Here is a 16,955-nt window from a genome sequence, read left to right as displayed (position 1 = left end):
TTCGTCTATTAAAAATAACAACGAGCACTCCACTTTCGGATATTTCGTACGTTTCTGTACGTTATATTCTGTGAATTTCTGCATCTTTAAATTTATCTTAGATGCAGAAAAATGCGCATTCTCTCCATACGATACGAGAGTTTGCCAATGCGTGCGTGAATCAACTGGAAGAAAAAGTATGTTTCTTAATGTCTCGATGTTTCTTTCTCGTTCCATCGAAAGTTTGGCCACGTATTACTGAAGCAGCTTACGTACGTGTGCATTTGCAAGCATATGTGTGCGTGCGTGTCAGTGTCACGAGGTCGCACGATCGTAAAATAACGTTGTTTGTACAGGGCAGCTGTGGACGGCTCCGGAATTATTGCGAATAGAAAGACGACCACCGGAGGGTACTCAGAAGGGCGACGTGTACAGCTTCGCCATAATCGTTCACGAGATCGTGGTACGCCGAGGACCGTTTTACTTGGGCGACGACCGTGATATCTCCCCAAAGGGTAAGTATTTCGTCCTCGCAAACGACACACGCTGTATATACTACAACTATTCGCTAGCTGCAATCGTATCGCACGTTCCACAAGTCGAAAAATAGAGAAATCAAAGGGCTGATAATAAGAACGACCCGTGTCAAATTTCTTAACTTTATACGAGAGTGTTATTCGTTTACTTTATAGGGGTAACGCGTTAGCCAGAAGTTAGATTTACGACGTGAAATAAATATTACGAAAAGTGTTTTATATATCGACGTGCCGTCGAATAAAAACTAACCGATTTTATGAAAATCGCCGTCATAAATCGACAGCCTGACGATTTAATTAGATATTCGTAAGCTTATCAAAGTACTCGATCATATTACGAAAACTTATCCTGAATACAGTATATGCGTTATGTAAAACACTTTGTATAACACACGACGTGATATAATTATCGAGAGATTATACAAGATATTTATTGCAAACATATATATCGCTAGGTTGACAAAATTACTATACAGTCAATTATCCGTTATATCGTTAAGACGCGTATGGCGTTAATTATATGTTTCAGGCAACTATTTATATTGTATACTGATCGTTTATTAAGCGTCGTAATTTGTATGTGTGTTACGGGTTGATCGGCTAGTACGTCATTATTCATAATGCCTGGTCGTTGTGAATAATAACTAAAACGGCCGCGCAGCCCGATAAATGTTGATTAATTTACTAGATTGACCAGACATTTGGAGAAAGATAGGATTCTCTCGGGGCATTTGGCTACGAAGAAGAATGTTCCGCTTTTCATGAATCATTTCCAAGTATCTGAAGAACATGTTTCCAACGTATCAGGAAAGTTTAATGATAGCGAAGTAAAGCGTAGATTATCCAGACAACCAAAATAGTCGCTTAAAAAAACAGTATAGTTCTTTCGCGATATAAATACAAATGTACTGCCGGCAATTAGACAACATGGTAAACATCGCGTTGAAAAACATTCAGATATATCGGAGCAGATTCAAAGGTACCCTGTTTTTGCCGCAACAAATATTCTCTCGTTCTGCTGGAGGCAGATAAGCACAACAGAACGTGGTTTTTGTTATGAGCCCTTGGATCGTTATTACGAATCGCAATCGACGCCAGTGACCGATCAACCGGTAAGGGAGTTCGCCATCGCCGCGGCCGGTAGGGAATAAGAGTAATTCGTATCGACTGCGATGCGTCGCGACGCTGTGCGTCGGTTGCACGTCGTTGGTACACGAGGAACGACGAGAACGACGGGAGAGCTCGTAGGAGAAGGGGGAATCAGCGGTGTGGGTTACGGCGCGGCGTGCGCCGGATCGATCGGTAACGAAGTTTACGAGGTTTCGCAAGCTCGGTTTCGACGCGAGCGGCAGGATCGATGAAAGGATGGAACGTGCCACAAGTAGGCTGGGAACGTTTCGAGACCCGGGTTGAAAGCTCAGTCGAAGCTTTCACGCGTCCTGGAACGTACACGGCTCTTGCACGCGCGCTTCCTCGTCGTTTCTCTATTCCTCCCTCTTCTCCCATTCGTTGTTCGCGTTCTCTCTTTCTCTCTTCTCGATCTTCGTTTCTCGTCTCGTGCGTGAACTCGCGACGAGACGTACGACACCAGCGGAAGATCGCGACCGACGACACGTGAAATCGACGCGAGAATACCACTACGAATAGGATCGAGGGGCCTTCGGTACGCGAAACGCGGCTAGGACTCGGTTTCGCCGGTCCCACCACCGTTTAATTAACCGTCTCTCACCGACAACCCTTCGGGGAGAAACGTGTGTGCGCGCGTGCCTTGCTGCGTGCTGCGTGTCCCGACAGTTTGCGTGTCTGTACTGTGTGGCTGCGTGCCTACATGCCTGCATGCCTGCATGCCTGCGTCTAACTCGGTACGTGCTTGTGTTTACCAATCGTTTGACCGTCCCATTTACGCGGCCCGATTTTCCTTTTTGCTCGATATTCAAACCCTTTACCCCTCTAACTAACCCCGCTTGCCTCCCTCCTTCCACCACCTTCCTACTTCAACTCTACCTCTACCCTATTCGTCCTCCCCTTTACCCTCTTCCTCGCTCTCTATATTCCTTCCGAATCTCTTGTCGTTCGTCTCTCTCCGTTTCACACCGTTTTCATTTTTTCCTTCTTCCAAGCCAATTACCCTGATTTCGTATCCGAGACGCGGCAATTAATTGATTATTTCATACGGGACGAGACAACGATGATTGCGCGCCGATGGCTCGCGAAATTGCTCGTTTCCATTTACAAAGAGTGGAGTTACGATCGAACGAATATCGCTAGTACCGGTATATACCTTTAGACCTATATATGTATATATATATACACATATACACCTACGTGCTTTTTGTTCGATCAGTGTCGCGATTATGTGGACGGGGCTAGAATCTTCGCATTCGTCGGACTTCTTCCGAACGAGAGATAACGTCGTCGAAAAGTCAACGTAAACAGAGCGTTGCATAAGCGGAGAATAGCTTGCTGATTGTTCTACTAGCTTCTCTATTAGTAGCTACTGTTACTAGCGTAAACGCGAAATTTCGTAGTGTCGAGGTTTCTTCGCCTGGACATGGCCGAAGGATCAATTTTTTGAAAACGTAACTCTCGAAGGGGAATAGAAGATACGATCTGTCGAACGAAGAAGCATTAGCCACGAAACGGAAAGAACGTAACTGGAATGTATGGTTCCCGCGGTGACTGTAAAGAGCTAACTGGATAGGAAGTAAAATTAAATTCAGATTGAAAGTTCCATTTTTCGAGAAGCTAGCAAGCACTCGGATACTTGAAAGGCAAGGAAAAATGTAACGTCGTAAAACAAATAAACAGTTCTCGTATTAGATCGGATAAAAAGCAATTATTTTCGCATCTCGACCGCGAAGCAAACTGAGTAAAAAGTAATTACATCGAGGTTGAAATTCAATTTTTTAACGACGTAACACGTCGTAAAGAAAATGGGAAACCCAATCCGTCAAATAGAGAAGCAGCTCGTAAATCGAAAAGAGCCTAACTTTGACGTACGGTTTCCGTCGTAACTGTAAAGTTAACTGGATAGCGGATAATTGGATCGAGATTGAAATTTGAGAAACGAGACAATTCCTTCCTTCCTTCCTTCCTTCCTTCTGTAGTTGATAGAAATCACTGTGTCTTCGCTGAGTCTTCGTTATCACGACAATTTCGTATACCGATGCGATGTCAAACGTAAACAATTCGTTCGTGATTCATACACCACTCTTTGTGACGACGAGAAATACCGATACGATGATCGGAAGCGTTTAGAATCCGTTCGTGATTCAAGAATCGCTTTTTTATCGCGGTGAAAATTCCTAAATATAGATCGATGCGATGTTAAAAATTCCATGAGAAATTTAGCTTCGATGTCGATGTAATATCGGAAAGGACGAGAATTCGCTCGTAAAATTCGAAATAAATTTCATCGCGAGAAACTGTAACGGCGATCTACGAACTCGCAATGATCACGTTTACGTACATACGCTACATTTCGCGCGAAATTAGCTTCGAACGATCGTATCCTATCTGGTGGCGTAAAGATGCGTGTGTAATCGCGTGAATGAAAGGGAGAAGGATGAAAGCGAGCGTGAAGAGCGACAGCGTGAGCGAAATAGGGGCATGAAAGAGAAAAATGGTGAATTCGAATGGGTCATTGATAGAGAAATATAGCGATCGGGATAGATCAGAAAAGGAGAAGAAATGGCAGATAGAAGCAATACGTCGAGCACGAGTAGTTTAACGTTACTGGCGATGCCGGGCGCCAGTCCCGACGGTGGGGCCAGTCCTCGAAGGGCCGTCAGTCCCTTGCTCGAAGTCCGTAGGCCTCACTGCACCCTCAACTGCGAAACTTGCAACGCCTTCTTGGAGGATTTGTACAGGCACAGTAGGTTCAATATTTACCATTCGCCTTTCGCCTTTCGCTCATATTCGTTAACTATTTTCATCTCCCTTGATGATTCTATTCGACGTGGTTCGCTTCTCGAACCTTTCCCACTGTTTCACGCGTTACTTGCGACTCTTCTTTTGCCTCTTTGGCAACGTAAATACGTATATATATACACGAAGTCATTCGGTTGTAACAACGCGAGCTGTGGCGAGAGTCGTTCGACCAAGAAACACTCGTTTCACTGAAACGGACAGCTAAGTAGTAAGAGGAGCGATCGAACCGGCACGACGGTATACTACGCTGCGTGTCATAACTACAACCATCCAAAAGTTTCCACTTTTGTGTGGTGTGTATATACAATGGCTGACGAAGAAATATTTCAACACTCGTTGTAAAGAAAATTTTCACGTACGTATTATGCGAGTTACGTGAAACATTTGAAGATCGTGCAGGAAAGGATACGATTTTTTCTTTCTCGTGTGCGAACAATTTTAAAGTCCAATATCTTATCGATCGATCATACATCATCGAGGCGGACTTTTTATCAAACTATGGGGTGACAAGCGTTTACGCGAAAGATGTGATTTCTCTACTCTTTCGAAAGATATTCTTTCCTAAAGTATCGACCTTGCGTTTATTTTATTCATAAGAGGTCTGACTAGCCGGATTCTCTCGCATCGTATCCATGCACTTTATATGGCAATAGGAATTGAACATTTTAGGATGGTTTTATGGTTACAGCTTTGTACGTGTTGTTCCATCCTAAAATTTTCTATTCTTACAAGGTACGAAGTACGAGACACGACGTGACTAGATCTGACTAGAAATATATTCGATCGACATTTTCAACAAAAACAACGATTCTCCGTTGGTTTCGTAGTTATGAGACGCGGTGTGTATAAAATCGCGATCGCGAATGAACGAAAACAAATTGTTACACGAATAATTAACGCGGACGAATCGATGCTTGCGTAGATAAATAAACCGAGTGAAATTGGAATTTGTGATCGTGTCGATGATCGAGTTGTTGTCGCAAGCTTGCCCCTTGCTCTGTTTCAGAAATCGTGGAAGGAGTGAAGAGAGCCGGAGGTTCTCCTTTGAGGCCTGCGATCGACGAGTCCGCCGTCGAGGAAGAAGTAAGCGAGTCCTTCTCGACTCTTAAACTTTCCAAAAATTCCAGCAATAACGCTCAAACGATTCCGTCGTATAGGTGGCTACTCTGATGAGGCGATGTTGGGCGCAAGATGCCGCGGATAGACCTGATTTTCCCGCGCTCAAACAAACTATACGGAAAATTAACAAGTGAGTAAGGACGATAAGAAAATGTTCCCTTGATAATTCTTTGTTGAAGAAAACTCGATCCGAACGCAATTGAAAATAGAAGATCGCTAGACGAAGGAAGCGAAAGGAAACGAGAGAGAAAAATAAAAAACTGTGCAGAGGAAATTTAATACGGATATAATTGAGAACCTAATGAGACGTGGAAAAGCGTAAAGTATTTGCTTGACGCTTACAGAGGAATAAAATATTAACGTGATGGTAATATGAAAATCGACTAAAATAGACATCAAGAGATAGAGTAGATATAGACGAGGAAAACGTTTAACTTTATTAGGCAGAGTATGTATGAGAAAGCGAGCGCTGCTTACGAGATTTATTCAAAGCACGAAGACTAGGAGACGTTAAGACAAGTAGTATAAAGCTCTCAGTTGGGGATTATTTTTAAACGTACAATCAGATAAGTAAACTTCTACCGTGTAAGTAACTTAATCCTCGCAAGCTGTGAACGATAATTTTTTAACGTCACATTTTTATTACGATATTGAATTTGTAAATTCTTTACTAAGAATGCGATTGGAAATATAAACTAAGAATATAAGAGTCCGAACGACGCGATTAATAATTCTTGAGAATTTTTATGTTTGTCTAATAATTGGACAGATTTATCTCGTTCCCCTTGTGTCTCAATGCTTATGGACGGGGATGTACGTTCTCTGGTTTTTCTCGCCCTCGTCAGCTACTCTTCCAATATTGACATAATTGTCAGCTCTCGCGTCGAATCACGCTACAGTCGCTGGCGATATTCTTTTCCTAAAAGTGTTTGCGAATTCACATAGCGGAGATTCTTGGATACAAACCTTTCTTTCTTTGGTAGGAAAAAAGTAAACGAGGGTGGAGAAACGATCAGCATTTGTCGCGGCAACGCGTTAAAATAAGATAGGGATTATTTGGGTCAGCTAAGATTCAACGGCTTAAGATTCAACTTTGAACTTTGCACAGAATAATAAAATCCGTTGTATATCACCCGACACTACTAGTCTGTAATAACGAAAGAACGAGAGATATATCGTGTATTTTAGCTTTAGCAAGAAAAGATATCAGAAGCGAAACGATAATTCAGATAATTCTATGATAGAATTCTGTAATCAAAAAGGTATTATACAAGGATTAATAGAATAAATGAAATAACTTCTAAAAATACACTCTAGAAGTAATACACACGTGCTCCTGAATATTATGATAATTGCAATTAAGACTACCAATAACGATTCAACAAACGTTTTACCTTCTAAGAAATATTTTTTATTGAAATAAAATTCTCGTAGAAAATGCAATATATTTAGTCGTTTATCGCGTCACGAACAACTAGTTAAACAGACTATCTTCGAGTCTTAAACTTCATCAAGCGCTTAAACTTCTCCAAAACTAGCGATACTACAAGGTCTGTTTCGAAAAATACACTGTTTTGTCGTCACTGCTTTATCGCTTGCTCGGGCAACGAGATAACGATTAAGGACTTGTTCGAACGACGAGCAGAGAAAGAATTCCATCTCGTTGCAGAGACTACGAGAGCAGCAACATCCTCGACAACTTGCTCTCTCGTATGGAACAATACGCGACCAATTTGGAGACTCTGGTAGAGGAACGTACCGCGGACTACTTCGAGGAAAAACGTAAATGCGAGGAACTCCTGTATCAGTTGTTACCAAAGTAAGTGGAATTGTCGATATTATTCGCAACTCATAGACCGCGTGCACGTGGCATGCGTACAGACAGAAGGTTGCGCTTAGATCAATCGGTAGTCTTTCATAGTGTTCCACTTTGCGATCTCGCTTCCATCGATCGCTTCTATCTGCGGTATTCGTAGATTTTTTAAATTAAATTTCCAGATCTGTCGCGTCCCAGTTGATACTCGGCCAAAGCGTAATAGCCGAAACATACGACCAAGTGACGATCTACTTTAGCGATATCGTAGGATTTACGAAGCTCTCCGCAGAGAGTACGCCTCTTCAAGTGGTGGATTTACTCAACGATCTATACACGTGTTTCGACTCCATCATCGAGAACTTTGACGTTTACAAGGTGAAGTTACGATTTTCTAGTACATTCTGCAGCCTAGAATCTCGATTAGCAAAAAACGGTTCTATGCGAAAGACGATTCCTTGCAAGAAAGATACTGCAACGAGAATAGAAACTAAGAAAACTTGTTATGCTTTTAGTTTTTATTTGTCGCTCGAGATAAATGACATTTTCACACGTGGAAACAAAGTTACTCGATTACCCGAGTTACGATTAATTCAGATGTTTACCATTCTGTACACGAAGATATCGTCATCGATCGTCCTTTCAATGTCGCGTAGATTTGTACGTACGATGATTATTATCGAATCGAATCATATAATGAGACACGACTCGATATATTTTCTAGGTGGAGACAATTGGCGACGCTTATATGGTAGTGTCAGGATTACCGGTGAGGAATGGAACGAATCATGCCAGAGAAATTGCGAGGATGAGCTTAGCCTTAAGAGATACCGTGATGACGTTTAGTATACGTCACAGACCGAACGAGCAATTGAAACTTCGAATTGGAATGCATACTGGTAAGATCGAATATCTCCGTAGCTTGTCTTTCCCCTTTGCTGTTCTCTGCGCAAGATGAAATTTAACATTTATTTAACGATACCGGAAAATATAATATCGGCCATGCATTCCTTCGTTCGAAATCATTTTCGACTTCTTATTTTCTTTCTTATTTCTTATTTTAAGTATAGACATGATAAAGTTTCTCTTAAAGTCTTTTTGCTCGTTTAAATAAGAGTAACATCGAAACATACATACTCTAGAACCGCAATATGGTTAATCAGTATTCATAAATTGATATGCTGCAAGTTGTATACTATGCGCGTGATTGCATGTTGTCGCAACTCGCATATTAAACATTCGTAGACGCGTGTATGAAAGACTGGTCGCAATTTCAGGACCTTGCGTGGCTGGTGTAGTTGGCTTGAAGATGCCCAGGTATTGCCTATTCGGCGACACTGTCAACACTGCATCTAGGATGGAGAGTAATGGAGAAGGTAATTCGCTAGTTGTACCTTTTTCAAGATGTCGATCAACCCTTTCGAGACGGATTTCTTACAAATTTCAGACAAATACATTAATTATAATTTTAACTCATGCACAGTTAAACAATTACACAAAGGTTCGTCCCAATATTAATACATTTTCTTTACTCATAGCTCTAATGATCCACGTTAGTCCAAAAACGAAGGAAATCCTGGATACTTTTGAAACTTTCGAGCTCGTTTGTAGAGGCGAGGTTACTCTGAAGGTAAGGCTTTCGACTAATCTAAGAAAGTGAGAAACACGCGTCGAAGAACACCAAGAGGTCACGATTCGTCTTTCAATTTTCAGGGTAAAGGCACGATGACCACGTACTGGTTGATCGGCGAAAAATCAGCGAAAAGTACTCCACAGCCAACCGTTTCCTTATCCTCGTCGGCAACAACGGTGACAGCCATGACAACGATCGCGACGACAAGTACTCCGATCTCAACGACGATCGACCCTCCGCACGAAGATATTACAAGCTTGCCGTCGCGTCGACCTGATCCAGTAGTACAACCAAAGATACAAGACATTCGATCCTTGCAATCCTCGCAACAGAATTGCCAAGATCAAAATCGTCGTGCAGTTCAGAAAGGTCTCCAAGAGCAACAACGATCGCAATCGAATCAGCAGAAGAATCAACAACAAATTCCTCATCGACAGCAAATTCCAAATCAGCGCGAGGCTTCGACGCAAAATCGTAAGGGAGGCGGCAACGAGGGAAATGGTGGCGACGGTGGTCGCGGTGGTAGCGACGAAGGTGGTGGTGGTGGTGCCGGTGGAGAGTGGAACAACAATAATAGTGGTGGAAACAACAGTGGAGGCGCGTTTGCGACGGGGAACGGCGTGGCGAACCGCGGCCGTACGATAGGTAACGGTTCGTTCGCGGATGGTTCGCCGTCTCGGAATCGTTCATCCGTGAGTTCGACATCGAGCAACGTCGTGTCTCAAGGGCGGCGTTCTTATCAAGCCGGCGAGAGCGTGCCAAATCACACGGAAAGCGGCCCAAACGCGCCGCTCCTCGTACCCACGACACCCCCCTCGCGAGTCTAGTTCCGTTCCCCTCGATTCTTGTACCACACTTTGCGATCTCTCGTCGAGAATTCGACTTCATCGTAATACGTGTATCATCGTTTCGTGTAGACTAGCGGCTAAGCATCCTCCGACGATCGGCGATTCCGATCGAAATTTGGGTCCATACGTTCGAAAGAATATCTTTCGAAGTAAAAATGAACATTACGGGAACACGATCGTTATTTATTATGTGGAGGGACGGAGGGAGTTGCGCGGAGGGATGTAACGTAGGTGGAAGCGATATAGTAGTAGTAGTGAGCTCGTAAAGCGAAACGTTAAGTAGGGAGTCGCTAATTGATCTAGCCGCAACCGAGGTCGTATAACTTGATTGTACAATTGAAATCAATTTCTATTATCGTTAGCAGTTCACTTAGAGCTTTTAGAATAGAAGTTAGGAACGAGTTACAGTAGAACCTCGTTTATCCGTATTTCGTTTATAGCTGCGAGTTAGTGCTCTACTAGAGATATACGAAGTTATAACTTGACTATTATTCGAACTATAGCAGAGTATAAGTTTAGTTATATATGCGCGTATTTCTATAGTGAACGCAATTATGCAATCATTTGTTTGTATTCGTAATAAATTTTACGTGTCAAAGATGGAACGCGATTCCTGAATTGCGAACATTAGGGCCGTTTAAAAGGAAATTATAAGTCATGTGATCAGGCCATTTGTTATAACATTAACAAATTCTACGAGAGAAGTCCCTAAGCTATAACGTGTAACTTGTCAATTTACAAATATTATTAGTTATTAAATTATCGTCGAACAGGGTCTTGCTTCTATTGTAATTGTCCAATTAATATCAAGGACTGAAGGGAACAGTAGCTAGTAAACTTCCATTACCGGAACTATTCGATTATTTAAACTATTTCAGCTTCTGATCCATTTCAATAAATTGGGTTCTACTGTATAAGCATTCTTCTTTTTAAGGAGACAAATTATCATTAAAATATACTACGAAGGAAGAACTGATTTTGAGTTCACATTCTACGGCCTAAATAAGGCACTAACAAGTACATGCCTTATGTCAACGAAACTTGAAAATTTTATCTACTGACCGACTTTGCTATATCGCTTCCTTTTACTATACATACATACACAACATACTATGTATACTCTGTTCTCCCGATGGAAAAGCGAGAACCATGCAGTTCCTCGCGTGTGAAAGTTCGTCTCTCTCCCTCCCTCTTTTCCTGCCATCACTTTCCCCTTCTTTCCACCCTTCTCCTCCTTTCAATCCCTCTCTTCCACCCTCTTCTCATTCTCTCTCTCTCTCTCTCTCTCTCTTTCTCTCTCCCTTCCTCCCTCTCCCTCTCTCTCTTTCTCTTTTCCAGATATCCGTTTCGTATTTCGACGGATAACGTCAACACATTTCAAGGACCAGCGCTTTCAATAGAGAAACCATTAAAGTCTAAAATGCGAGACACGTCGTAAAACGGATTATTTTTGCGCGTGCGCGGAAATCGATCGAAAAGCCAAAAGAGGACAGCAACGACAGAGGGGAGTGGTCGTGAATTTTGAATTGAAAAGAAATTACGAAAAGTAGTACATACGAATGAAACTAACTTTGAATATTAGAAAAATCGATCGAATACTTTGTCTTCCGCGTTCCCTTCAGCGTAGCATGTATCCTATCGCTATTGATTTTCGTCGATTCGATCGAAACACGTCCCGTTAGAATGTAGTAGGCACCCTCGGATCGAACATTTCGGAGAAGACGAGCGATCAGAGTGGAGAATAATGGAGGAAGAATGTTAAAGTATAGACATAATGTTATACGTTTGCAAAAATGGAAATTTTACGCGCACATGTTTCTATGTTTGATGAAAACGAGCGTATATTTAATATACGTATACGGTATGCCCGATTTGAAAGAGGCCACCTATTCGTCTTCTGGTTTCTTAAAAAACTTCGTGCGCGTCTACGAAGTTTGACAAACTCCGTACGAATTCCGCGAAAATAAATTCGGAATACCGTATAGAGAGCATTCGTCCTTTGATACAAACTTAAATTATACTCGTGTACACTACTGGCCATAAGTATCAAAGTATGTATTCGTTACGTTTCTTTGAACATTCTAACGAATAGATTGCGGATTTTTATATATCTATGGGAATTTAAAGGCGTACAATATGCACAGTGTGCAAAGATATATAACTTACACGTGATATGTACTCGTTATAACGTTTAGTGGTCGAAGCAAATCTCTGCTTAGATTTCATTTAATTGGTTTCATAGAAACGCGAATATGCATACAAAATTACCAATGAATTTCGATCCATGTACTATTTTACATTATAACGCACGTATAACACGAACGAATGACTAAACACAGTTTGTACTAAATATCAATAGGATGTTTTAATATTTATGACTGGTAGCGTAATATACTCTTTATATGCTCTAAGATGCCGAAGATAATTAGGTGACCTGTTTTAGGCGTGACACTCTATGTATAATGATTCTCACACATAAATCTAGATATATAGGGTATCTCAACGCTTCATAGCTAAGCTTTGTGTAACATTTTCTACTGGATTGTATCCATAGAATACACTGACAAAGTTTGGTTGTTAAACTCTGGGACACACTGTATACGTACGCATGAGCGCGCATTCACGCATACACATATATACATTTATGAAGAGTTGAAGTTATAAGTGTATCGGTGTATATAAAGGAAAAGAGAGGCTGGACCTCGTCGGAAAGTCAGTTATCAAATAATGGAGATTCAATCGTGAAATCTTCCAACGCTTACTCGTCATGCGAAAATCGGTCGCATAGCGTCGTACACGCGCGTGGCTGCTTATATGCGCGTCCACGCCATAAAAGAAAGTACATACATATGAAAATTGCGGTCTTGGCGCGACAAACGTCACACACGTCCTAACAATCGAATTTCTCTCTATTCGTGTCAATCTCTTTTTGAACGATGTAACAATCGATATTCGGAAAATAAAATTTCTTCGTTTCCACGCACGATACCAGACTCCTCTTCCATTCGTGTCCCTGTACGATCGACGTAAGGAATAAAAAAACCAAACAAGAAAACACGAAATCTGTCCTGACAGCAGCAACATATTTCACCATCTTAAAACATCCAAGGTAACTAAAGTTTTATCTTTTCCTTCGCGTGGTTTTGATAATTAATTTTCTATCCTTTCGTTGTTTTTCAACGTTTCAAAGTTTATCGATACAAAAACTCTTAATTATTTCAGCTATTTAGAAACCTGGGCCGCTTAAATTTCGATTTTAAGGCGGTATGTAGCGACGGTTCGCATCGTTATTCGCATCAACATCCGAAATTTTACGAGTTAAGTCGTTAATCTTTTTAAATTAAAATTTCTGTGACGCGATATCCTTATCTTAAAATCTCCTATTTTTTTTTTTTTTTTTACATATCACTTAGATCTTAGATTCTAGATACTAGATTCTTAGATCTTAGATTAGATTAGGCTTCTATCGGAAACGAGCCATTTTTATAAAAATTAAAACCGACCAGACCGAAGTTGCTTTGTTTTTCGCCTGGACTTGTCTTAACTTTTAATAATTTTAGTAATTTCGTAATTATAAGGGGACACTCGCTTAACAAATTAAATGCGATCCTAAGCTTAGAACACGGCATTCTCGAATATCCAATCAAGATAGGAATTGACGCGCGTGTATATTCCAGGACGTCCAGGTTCTCCGCATCGAATACCCCAAGATACTATTCCGATATTTACCCATCTGCCATTTGCAAGCTGATGAAGGAGTGGTCCACCGGAATCACCCTGTACGCGAACGTAGTCATTGGTCGGAATATTAGCTTTGTTTTTGATCGTATTAAGGTCTCTTACATACCTGACAAGCGTCGCCTCCGCCGTTGTAAGCGCCGGCGCAAATCGTCGTATTAGCGATTCGTCGAGTGAAACTGCTCGTGCATTTACTCTGCGGCCATACTGGGACCTCGACTTCCATCAAAACCTTACTATAGGAGCCTCCGTAGTAGCGTGCGCCCCAACCTAAATTTTTAACCAATTTTTAACCAACTAAATTTTTAATCCTGATGCGTCTCTTGTGATGATCAGCTTCGACAATAATCGTATCTTTTTATATTCTTTATACTTCCTATATTTTTGTTAATCCGACGAGACAATATGGTTTATTTCGAATTATTTCGAAACTTACCCTCGACATGAATTACTATGATTTTTTAATACGCTGTAAAACTCAACATTTGGAACAATTTTCTGCACTCGCGAAAATGTCCAATTCTCTTGCAACAGTTCCGAAGATATTCGCGAAAAATTATCGGTACGACTATAGTGAATTGAGCATATAATTGCGCGTCCGCAGCAGCGTAGGCGTCGGTATTGGCGACACTTAAAGTGACGCTTAATCCAAGCCTGTATAAACTATAAAAAAAGAGATAAGAATTAAGTTTGAATTCACTGAGATAAGAATTCACCGTAGCGATACCTGCAGTTCTTCGCGAATATCTCGGAAATTAAGAGACTCCGACGTTTTCGTGAGAAGAGAGAGTTGTTCTAAATTGGACTTTACAACATGTTCAAGAATCATCGAAACTGGTGTTTCGAAAGTAACGTAAAATAGTGTCGAGAACAGCTAGTGGACACAGCGAAAATGGAAAGGATACCTGTTATAACTGCGTCCTTGTACTCGAACGTTTGATCAATTGGTGGCAGACACACGGGCCAAATGTAACTGTCGAAGACGGTCGGTGGGTACAGTTTGACTATTGCTATGTCATTTTCGAACGTGTCAAGAGCAAAGTCTCGATGTATACGTATTTCGGAAATCGCGAAATCCACGGCTCTCGTTTCTTCGCTCGTCGCGAAATCGTATTCACCGAGCCTGACTTTGATCTCCTGTGGTCCAAATCTGACCAACAAAAGGGAAACTTTAATTAACATTATGACTTTGTACTCAAAACCAAGAAGATGAAACGCGGGGAAGAGGTAAAGGAGAAAACGTTCCGTTCAGAACCTGCATATTGTCAACTGGTCAGGTCCTTGACGATCTTTAGGTTTAAGAAAATATGAGATCTTGTACACGCGATCGTAGCAATCAATTAGTTGCCGAAAATCACCAAAAAACACGAGTAAAATTAGCTATTTTCCTATGATAAACGAAGTACGTTGAATCGATATATACGTTCACGCTACGAGCAACTGTGTCGCAGATCTGCCACGTAAAAACAGTAAAAATAAGTTATTGATGATATCTCAATGCATTCATAAAGTTAAATAATGTGGCCGACATTTTTATAACATCGAAGAAGTTATGTTTGTATTTTCTTACTTCTTTAAAAAATCTACGGAACGTTCCTTTTTTATGACCATCTTGTAAGATATATCGATGGTCTTCACAGTACCATATTGAGTAAAATTCCTAATCTATGGGACGAAAATTTACTTGTAGACGCAGTGGGCAGCCGTTAAAACGTGTCTATCGGTGACGAGCACACCACCACAATAGTAAGCGTTATTCGTTGTAAGAAGAGCTACCATCCAGGGCCATTTCGTGGAATCGGCCGGTCTACCGCCCAGCAACTTGCTTTGACTTTTCAATGTAGTTCCGCATCCTCTCAATGCCGGATTTTTAGGCCGAGACGTTGTCGTTCTATGCTCGCCCGACCAAACGATTCTCACCTCATTTTGTTTCTTATCGTCACTCGCTGAAACGAATAGCGAGCCATTACCACTCCGTCCACAAGTTATACTCCAGTGGAAACGAATTTGTTTATCGTTCTCTTAATAATTTAAATTATTAATTTGCATATTTCACATGAAATCAACAAATGTCCTAATACTCACGATACGACGCGTTCCCTTTTTGCTCGATCAATCGTTACATACGTACCAGCAATCTGCGGAAGAGTGTCGGCAAAATCCTCGTCTACCATAGAATTTGTACGCGTTTCGTTGCCACGTCTCGAGCAACAAATGCCTGTGTATCTGTTTCGATTCCATTTGATTCAATCCGATCCAAACTTTCACGTAGACAAATGAATTAAACACTTACGTTTGGTCGATTACGCACGAGTGATTTATAGCCAGCGTAAAGTTTGAACCATACTCATGAGATAAGCACCGTTTTAAGTGCTCGCAGTGACCCGATTCGTTGTTCAATCCGACACACTTCGAAGACGTCGGTACCTATGTAAATACAAATTCTCTTCTGCTTAAACTATCGCGTTTTACATTTATCTTATGACTCCACTGCGGATATTTATGTATTTGTAAGAAATATAAATAATGAAAATGTACAAACTACACGTAATATGCAAAAATATAGCAGATTTACAAAGTAACGTATTCATTATAATATTAAGAGGATGTATAAAATCTCATTTTAGAATTCATTACTTTAGTTGTGTTTGTGAAAACGTATGAAAAAATGCATAAACGTCCGCAGTCTAGTTATCGTTAAGTTTTACGTACCATTCCAGTTGAAGAGGCTCTTTGGTGATGGATATACCTTGCAAAATCTATCAATGACAGAACAAACGATCAACGATGACAATCGGAGGATGTCCAGAACAGATAAATCTATTTGCAACCGGTGCTTTCGTTTATGAACAAAACAAAAAATTTCCTCTCTAGCACACGAATCTATGTTAAGCATTTATGCTATGAGCTTTCTCGTTCGCCAACTAGCATGAGCTGGGATATACACACGGTTCTTCCGTAGAAACCCGTCTGTATCCGTATCAATTTTTTAATCGGATTACCGTTTAACTGGAAACTGTTACAATCTCGAAATTTGAAACTAATAAAGTCAAATTAACTTTAATTTGGTCAAATATGGTTCTCGTAAATGTAATATAAATAAATATAATATAATTTATTTTCGTGAGATGAAACCTGAAACGATGCGAGACAGAAAAGTTTAAAGCATTGCTAATCGAAGAACTTATTATGAGAATAACGGGTTAAAGAAATATCATCAAAGGAAACAGTATCTTTACGCGAAGAAAGTACAAAGTAACTTACCTGTCGTGTCTTTGCCATAGCTGGAAGATCGAGCAAATAACAATGCGCAGGAAACGCAAAAAAGAAACTTTGACTGCATTAACTTCTTCCGAATT

The 16,955-nt window shown here is 40.9% G+C and overlaps 2 protein-coding genes across 7 annotated transcripts in view; one reads left to right on the top strand and one right to left on the bottom strand.

The window, feature by feature from the left end:
* Nucleotides 1-12,844, top strand: part of LOC100646484 (atrial natriuretic peptide receptor 1) — a 37,249-nt gene extending 24,405 nt beyond the window's left edge. For all 6 annotated transcript variants that reach the window (XM_048412660.1, XM_020866840.2, XM_020866839.2 and 3 more), the window contains 9 exons: nt 336-494; nt 5,452-5,528; nt 5,603-5,694; nt 7,234-7,383; nt 7,563-7,755; nt 8,102-8,276; nt 8,655-8,753; nt 8,916-9,007; nt 9,091-12,844. In XM_048412660.1, coding sequence (XP_048268617.1) covers nt 336-494; nt 5,452-5,528; nt 5,603-5,694; nt 7,234-7,383; nt 7,563-7,755; nt 8,102-8,276; nt 8,655-8,753; nt 8,916-9,007; nt 9,091-9,837 — 1,784 coding nt within the window. In that variant the 3' untranslated portion in view covers nt 9,838-12,844. The remainder of the gene's footprint in view (nt 1-335; nt 495-5,451; nt 5,529-5,602; nt 5,695-7,233; nt 7,384-7,562; nt 7,756-8,101; nt 8,277-8,654; nt 8,754-8,915; nt 9,008-9,090) is intronic.
* Nucleotides 1-16,955, bottom strand: part of LOC100644461 (proclotting enzyme) — a 36,351-nt gene extending 19,396 nt beyond the window's left edge. The window contains exons 1-8 of the mRNA XM_012316760.3: nt 16,861-16,955; nt 16,309-16,355; nt 15,890-16,023; nt 15,728-15,822; nt 15,281-15,542; nt 14,502-14,746; nt 13,706-13,866; nt 13,588-13,635 (exon numbers count right to left, since the gene is read on the bottom strand). Coding sequence (XP_012172150.2) covers nt 13,588-13,635; nt 13,706-13,866; nt 14,502-14,746; nt 15,281-15,542; nt 15,728-15,822; nt 15,890-16,023; nt 16,309-16,355; nt 16,861-16,939 — 1,071 coding nt within the window. The 5' untranslated portion in view covers nt 16,940-16,955. The remainder of the gene's footprint in view (nt 1-13,587; nt 13,636-13,705; nt 13,867-14,501; nt 14,747-15,280; nt 15,543-15,727; nt 15,823-15,889; nt 16,024-16,308; nt 16,356-16,860) is intronic.

Source organism: Bombus terrestris, chromosome 15, assembly GCF_910591885.1.
Source record: "Bombus terrestris chromosome 15, iyBomTerr1.2, whole genome shotgun sequence".
In the NCBI taxonomy this organism is placed as follows: Eukaryota; Metazoa; Arthropoda; class Insecta; order Hymenoptera; family Apidae; genus Bombus; species Bombus terrestris.
Note: the sequence above shows the minus strand (reverse complement) of the source record. Positions and strands in the feature narration are given on the sequence as shown.